Raw genomic sequence first — 7,642 nt, 5'->3', positions numbered from 1 at the left:
CCTTTAAGTCACTTCCTATCCACCAGGTACAGTACATCCTATGTTCCAGAATTTCCCCACGTCTGAAATCCTATGACTCTTACGGTAAAGATCCCAAGCTATGTGATAACATCTGGAAAAATTACAAAATTTGTAATACTGACTCTGCTCGTAAGAAAGAAAATAAACAAGCAGAAGGCGCCATGGATTATCAGAAAAGTGACCTCTTCCGTGACCTCCAGGCTGGGACCCGTCCATATATACAGCTCTGCTCTGACGGATGAACCACACAGGTCTCTCAGACTGAACTCAACTGCCACATAGACTTTTGGGTCATCTCAAGAAACCGAAGATGAAATCCACCTACCTCTACCTAATTCTCATCCTCTCTGCCGCCTTCCACCAAGGACTCTGCGCCTTTCTGAAAGAGGTAAGTGAGTTGTAGGGAAAGGTAACACCACAGTGTATAGAAGCCACTAAAGATATGTGATAGGTAGACGTCAAATGGTGCCCACCAGATTGGTGGTTGACCTTTTGTATGAAGGTTATTTCCAAAAACAGCAGTAGTCTTCTCTACCAAAAGATGCTTTATATTTTTACAGTATATTGAAAGAGGTAAATGAGCTGTGGGAAAAATGTAACACAATGGTTTATAAAAACCACCATAAATATGTGATAGGTAGACATCAAATGGTGTCCACCAGATTTGTGGTTGACCTTTTGTATGAAGGTTGTTTCCAAAAACAGCAGTAGTCTTCTCTACCAAACAGATGCTTTATTTTTTTAAGTATATTGAAAGAGGTGGGCTGTGGGAAAAAGGTAACATCATGGTTTATAAAAAACACCACATATATGTGATAGATGTAAAATGGTGCCCACCAGATTGGTGGTTGAACTTTTGTATGAAGGTTATTTCCAAAAACGGCAGTAGTCTTCTCTACCAAAAGATGCTTTACTTTTTTTACAGTATATTGAAAGAGGTAAATGGGTTGAAGGGAATAGTAACATCATGGTTTATAAAAACCACCACATATGTGTGATAGATGTAAAATGGTGCCCACCATATTGGTGGTTGACCTTTTGTATGAAGGTTGTTTCCAAAAACAGCAGTAGTCTTTTCTGCCAAACAGATACTATATTTTTTTAAGTATATTGAAAGAGGTGGGCTGTGGGAAAAGGTAACACAATGGTTTGTAAAAACCACCAAAAATATGTGATAGGTAGACATCAAATGCTGCCCACCAGACTGGTGGCTGACCTTTTGTATGAACGTTATTTCCAAAAACAGCAGTAGTCTTCTTTACCAAACAGATGCTTTATTTTTTTAAGTAGATTGAAAGAGGTGGGCTGTGGGAAAAAGGTGACACAATGGTTTATAAAAACCACCATAGATATATGATAGATAGACGTAGAATGGTGTCCACCAGATTGGTGGTTGACCTTTTGTATGAAGGCTGTTTCCAAAAACAGCAGTAGTCTTCTCTACCAAACAGATGCTATATTTTTTAAGTATATTGAAAGAGGTGGGCTGTGGGAAAAGGTAACACCATGGTTTATAAAAACCACCATAGATATGTGATAGACGTAAAATGGTGCCCACCAGACTGGTGGTGGACCTTTTGTGTGAAGGTTATTTCCAAAAACAGCAGTAGTCTTCTCTACCAAAAGATGCTTTATTTTTTAGGTATATTGAAAGAGGTGGGCTGTGGGAAAAAGGTAACACCATGGTTTATAAAAACCACCATAGATATATGATAGATAGATGTAAAATGGTGACCACCAGATTGGTGGTTGACCTTCTGTATGAAGGTTGTTTCCAAAAACAGCAGTAGTCTTCTCTACCAAAAGATGCTTTACTTTTTTTTACAGTATATTGAAAGAGGTAAATGGGTTGAAGGGAAAGGTAACATCATGGTTTATAAAAACCACCACATATATGTGATAGATGTAAAATGGTACACATCAGATTGGTGGTTGACCTTTTGTATGAAGGTTATTTCCAAAAACAGCAGTAGTCTTCTTTACCAAACAGATGCTATATTTTTAAAGAATATTGAAAGAAGTGGGCTGTGGGGAAAAGTAACTTCATGGTTTACAAAAACCACCACAGATATGTGATAGGTTCCATTAAATGGTGCCCACCAGATTGGTGGTTGACCTTTTGCATGAAAGTTATTTCCAAAAACAGCAGTAGCCTTCTCTACCAAACAGATGCTATATTTGTTAAGTATGTTGAAAGAGGAGGGGTGTGGGAAAAATTTAACACCGTGGTTTGTAAAAACCACCCAAGATATGTGATAGGTAGACATCAAATGGTGCCCAGTAGACTGGTGGTTGACCTTTAGTAAGAAGGTAATTTCCAAAAACAGCCGTAGTCTCCTCTACCAAAGAGATGCTTTATTTTTTATTGTATATTATAAGAGGTAAATGGGTGGTAGGAAAATGTAACTCCACGGTTTATAAAAACCACCACTGATATGTGATAGGTAGTTAATGTATACAAAAGTAAAACCAAATCAAGTGGTGCCCACCAGACTGGTGGTTGACCTTTAGTATGAAGTTTATTTCCAAAAACAGCCGTAGTCTTCTCTGCCAAAAAGATGCTTTGATTATAGGAGGTAAATGGGTTGTTGGAAACGATAACAACATGGTTTATAAAAACTAAATCAGATTTGTGATAGACAAACATAAAATAATTCCCACCAGACTGGTGGTTGACCTTTTATATGAAGGTTATTTCCAAAAACAGCAGTTGTCTCCTCTACCAAAAGAATGCTTTGTTTTTAAGGTATATTTAAAGCCAAAACATTTTTTTTTTACTTTTGTATACATTGATTACATTTTGTAAAGATTGGCTTTGAGATATCCTCAATATATGGGATCATAGTATTTATATACAATCTAATATTATTCAAAATATTCAACACACATTTTTCATTGGGGTTGAAACACACACCGTAGGTGGTTTTCCTGAGGTTTCCAGAATGGTTGGAAGGGTTAAAACCCAGTCAGGTCTATTGTTGCCATCTTTGTTCCATTGGGGACTGTTACCTTTACTTCCTGTCCTGGATACACAGCAGGAACTAAGAAGAGATCTCCTCAAAGTGAAGGGATATCTCATCGAAGACAGTTGTCATCAGACCAGACGTTCCCCATTGAATGATTATCCTCGTTCCTTTACAGGGGTGTTGCTAGACAGTGCCCCACGTCTTCTACTTTTGAGGTTCCACTCGCATATATAAACCTTTTTTACAAAAGAAATACTTAAAATAAGTTCTTAGGGCTTATTTATTCATACAATCCAACATACATTGATAGTCCACACTAGACCTCCATATATTTCAATTGTATAGTCCCTTCCCCATTGCACACTTAGTGCCAGCTAGCAATAGGTTAATTCGTTTTATAGTGAATGCAGGGTCCGGGGAGACCAGATATAGTGAATGCAGGGTCTGGGGAGACCGGATACAGTGAATGCAGGGTCCGGGGAGACCGGATACAGTGAATGCAGGGTCAAGGGAGACCAGATATAGTGAATGCAGGGTCCGGGGAGACCAGATATAGTAAATGCAGGGTCCAGGGAGAGCGGATATAATGAATGAAGGGTCCGGGGAGACCGGATATAGTGAATGCAGGGTCCGGGGAGAGCAGATATAATGAATGCGGGGTCCGGGGAGACCAGATATAGTGAATGCAGGGTCCGGGGAGACCAGATATAGTGAATGCAGGGTCTGGGGAGACCAGATATAGTGAATGCAGGGTCCGGGGAGAGCGGATATAGTGAATGCGGGGTCCGGGGAGAGCGGATATAGTGAATGCAGGGGCCGGTGAGAGCGGATATAGTGAATGCAAGGTCCGGAGAGAGAGCAGATATAGTGAATGCAGGGTCAAGGGAGACCAGATATAGTGAATGCGGGGTCCGGGGAGAGTGGATATAGTGAATGCAGGGTCTGGTTAGACCAGATATAGTGAATGCAGGGTCCAGGGAGACCAGATATAGTGAATGCAGGGTCCAGGGAGAGTGGATATAGTGAATGCAGGGTCCAGGGAGAGCGGATATAGTGAATGCAGGGTCCGCGGAGACCAGATATAGTGAATGCAGGGTCCGGGGAGAGCGGATATAGTGAATGCAGGGTCCGGGGAGACCAGATATAGTGAATGCAGGGTCCAGGGAGAGCGGATATAGTGAATGCAGGATCCGGGGAGAGCGGATATAGTGAATGCAGGGTCCGGGGAGAGCGGATATAGTGAATGCAGGGTCCAGGGAGAGCGGATATAGTGAATGCAGGGTCCGGGGAGAGCGGATATAGTGAATGCAGGGTCTGGGGAGGCCAGAAATTTAACATACGATATGCCTGCAAGTCTGGTGTGTATTTATCCGCAGGTCTTTGCGGAATGTTGGCATTGCTTGAACTCCCCGGCTACCTTCAGACATGTATTTTAATACTGTCCATTGGCCCAGGACTTTTTTCCCCAAAAATAGAAAAATAAAAAACGGTTTTGTGATGGGAGAACCCTAAAAGTTTCTTTTAGAGGAAAACAACAAAAAACTTACAAAGTTCAGGTCAAGTTTCTTCATCCATAAAGGCCATTGGATACTCCCTGGCACTACAGTGTTACTGCTGGTACATATTTACTGATGTGAATGTGTAATAAATATGTAATATGCCGCGTAATTTGCTGGCGCTCGGCAAGTACCTGTAATAAATAATAATAATCAAATTAAAAACACGTCCAGACCTTTTGAAGCAATCTATAAAAGTAACAAATATAATTCTATATTATTTTTTTTTTCAGAATGAACATGAGGATTCTACGGCCCAGCTGGTTCACCCACAGATGGAAAATGCAGACATCAAGGTAGGATATTCTAAGATGATATAGTAAATGGGGATAGGGAGCGCTAGATCATCTTCCCTGTGGGGGGGGTGTCAGGGGGTGGTGGGGGTGTCAGGGAGTGGACCATAGATGGTTAAAGTTAATGGAAGGTCCATGTGGAAATATCGTCCAAGTCCATCTTTGATGGAAGGCTTGTGGATATGTGGGTTGTGAGAGGAGGCAGCCGGCTGGAAGAGCTTGTAGATACGCAGGTAGAGAAGAGAGACAGCGGCGCCACTCTAAGGCTGGCCATACACTATACAATTTTCTTGAGAATTTTGCTTTAGATTTACTAAAAACCATATAATATGAGGTCAAACCTAAACAACGCTTTCAATTGTATCCAGTTAGGCAGGCTCTTGCACTACAGGGTTGAAGGTAAATCTAAAGGAAATTGGGCAGAAATTGAACATAAAATTGAAATAAAATTGTATATATACAATTTTCTGTCCAATTACCACCCAATTCCTTTAGATTTACCTTCAACTATGTATTGCAAGGGCCTGCCTAAGTGGATACAATTGAAACTGTTGTTCAGGTTTGTACAGGTTAGATTGTACACCCCTTGAGGGTTAGGGACCGATGTGAATGCACAATATATATGTAAAGCGCTGCGTAAATTAACGGCGCTATATAAGTACCTATAATAAATAAATAAATAAATAAATCTCATATTATATGGTTTTTGGTAAATCTAAAGCTATTTTCTGGTATATAGTGAATGCAGGGTCCGGGGAGAGCGGATATAGTGAATGCGGGGTCCGGGGAGAGCGGATATAGTGAATGCGGGGTCCGGGGAGAGCGGATATAGTGAATGCAGGGTCCGAGGAGACCAGATATAGTGAATGCAGGGTCCTGGGAGAGCGGATATAGTGAATGCAGGGTCCGGGGAGAGCGGATATAGTGAATGCAGGGTCTGAGGAGAGCAGATATAGTGAATGCAGGGTCCAAAGAGAGCAGATATAGTGAATGCAGGGTCCGGGAAGAGCGGATATAGTGAATGCAGGGTCCGTGGAGAGCGGATATAGTGAATGCAGGGTCTGTGGAGACCAGATATAGTGAATGCAGTGTCCTGGGAAACCAGATATAGTGAATGCAGGGTCCGGGGAGGCCAGATATAGTGAATGCAGGGTCCGGGGAGACCAGATATAGTGATTGCAGGGTCCGGGGAGACCAGATATAGTGAATGCTGGGTCCGGGGAGACAAGATATAGTGAATGCAGGGTCCGGGGAGACCAAATATAGTGAATGCAGGGTCTGGGGAGACCGGACATAGTGAATGCAGGGTCCGGGGAGACCAGATATAGTGAATGCAGGGTCCGGGGAGACCAAATATAGTGATTGCAGGGTCCGGGGAGACCAGATATAGTGAATGCTGGGCCCGGGGAGACCAGATATAGTGATTGCAGGGTCCGAGGAGACCAGATATAGTGAATGCAGGGTCTGAGGAGAGCAGATATAGTGAATGCAGGGTCCAAAGAGAGCAGATATAGTGAATGCAGGGTCCGGGAAGAGCGGATATAGTGAATGCAGGGTCCGTGGAGAGCGGATATAGTGAATGCAGGGTCCGTGGAGACCGGATATAGTGAATGCGTGGTCCAGGGAGACCGGATATAGTGAATGCAGGGTCCAGGGAGACCGGATATAGTGAATGCGGGGTCCAGGGAGATCAGATATAGTGAATGCAGGGTCCAGGGAGATCAGATATAGTGAATGCAGGGTCTGTGGAGACCAGATATAGTGAATGCAGTGTCCTGGGAAACCAGATATAGTGAATGCAGGGTCCGGGGAGGCCAGATATAGTGAATGCGGGGTCCGGAGAGACCAGATATAGTGATTGCAGGGTCCGGGGAGACCAGATATAGTGAATGCTGGGTCCGGGGAGACCAGATATAGTGATTGCAGGGTCCGAGGAGACCAGATATAGTGAATGCAGGGTCTGAGGAGAGCAGATATAGTGAATGCAGGGTCCAAAGAGAGCAGATATAGTGAATGTAGGGTCCGTGGAGAGCGGATATAGTGAATGCAGGGTCCGTGGAGACCGGATATAGTGAATACATGGTCCAGGGAGACCAGATATAGTGAATGCAGGGTCCAGGCAGACCTGATATAGCGAATGCAGGGTCTGTGGACATAAGATATAGTGAATGCAGGGTCCAGGGAGAGTGGATATAGTGAATGCAGGGTCCAGGGAGACCGGATATAGTGAATGCAGGGTCCAGGGAGACCAGATATAGAGAATGCAGGGTCCGAGGAGACCGGATATAGTGAATGCAGGGTCCTGGGGAGAGCGGATATAGTGAATGCAGGGTCCGGGGAGAGCGGATATAGTGAATGCAGGGTCCGGGGAGACCGGATATAGTGAATGCAGGGTCCGGGGAGACCAGATATAGTGAATGCAGGGTCCGGGGAGACCAGATATAGTGAATGCAGGGTCCGGGGAGACCAGATATAGTGAATGCAGGGTCCGGGGAGACCAGATATAGTGAATGCAGGGTCCGGGGAGACCAGATATAGTGAATGCAGGGTCCGGGGAGACCAGATATAGTGAATGCAGGGTCCTGGGTTTTGTAACACTTTAAGTATTCTGTATCCGTACAAGAATTGTGTTTATGATGGAGATTCAAGATTTAGGAAGGGGCCCCTTTTAGGTTTGCTAAGGGGCCCCATTTCACATAATTACAGCTCTGGCTCCCATAGATGCATCTCATCTGACTTACTGTCTCTGTTTTCCTGGAGTTCAGCTATAACTTGGCTTCATCTTTACCTTCTAGGAATCTGCAGA

At 43.6% G+C, this 7,642-nt stretch overlaps 1 protein-coding gene across 1 annotated transcript in view; it reads left to right on the top strand.

Moving 5' to 3' along the window:
- The first annotated feature begins 275 nt into the window (after window positions 1-275).
- LOC149432737 (hepcidin-1-like) overlaps window positions 276-7,642 on the top strand; it is a 7,866-nt gene continuing 499 nt past the window's right edge. The window contains exons 1-3 of the mRNA XM_089664966.1: window positions 276-409; window positions 4,777-4,839; window positions 7,632-7,642. The exon at window positions 7,632-7,642 is cut by the window's right edge and continues 499 nt beyond it. Coding sequence (XP_089521092.1) covers window positions 332-409; window positions 4,777-4,839; window positions 7,632-7,642 — 152 coding nt within the window. The 5' untranslated portion in view covers window positions 276-331. The remainder of the gene's footprint in view (window positions 410-4,776; window positions 4,840-7,631) is intronic.

Source organism: Staurois parvus, unplaced genomic scaffold, assembly GCF_062004578.1.
Source record: "Staurois parvus isolate SC_StPar_1 unplaced genomic scaffold, SC_StPar_1.0 ptg002113l, whole genome shotgun sequence".
Lineage (NCBI taxonomy): Eukaryota > Metazoa > Chordata > Amphibia > Anura > Ranidae > Staurois > Staurois parvus.
This window is presented reverse-complemented; position numbering and strand designations above follow the sequence as displayed.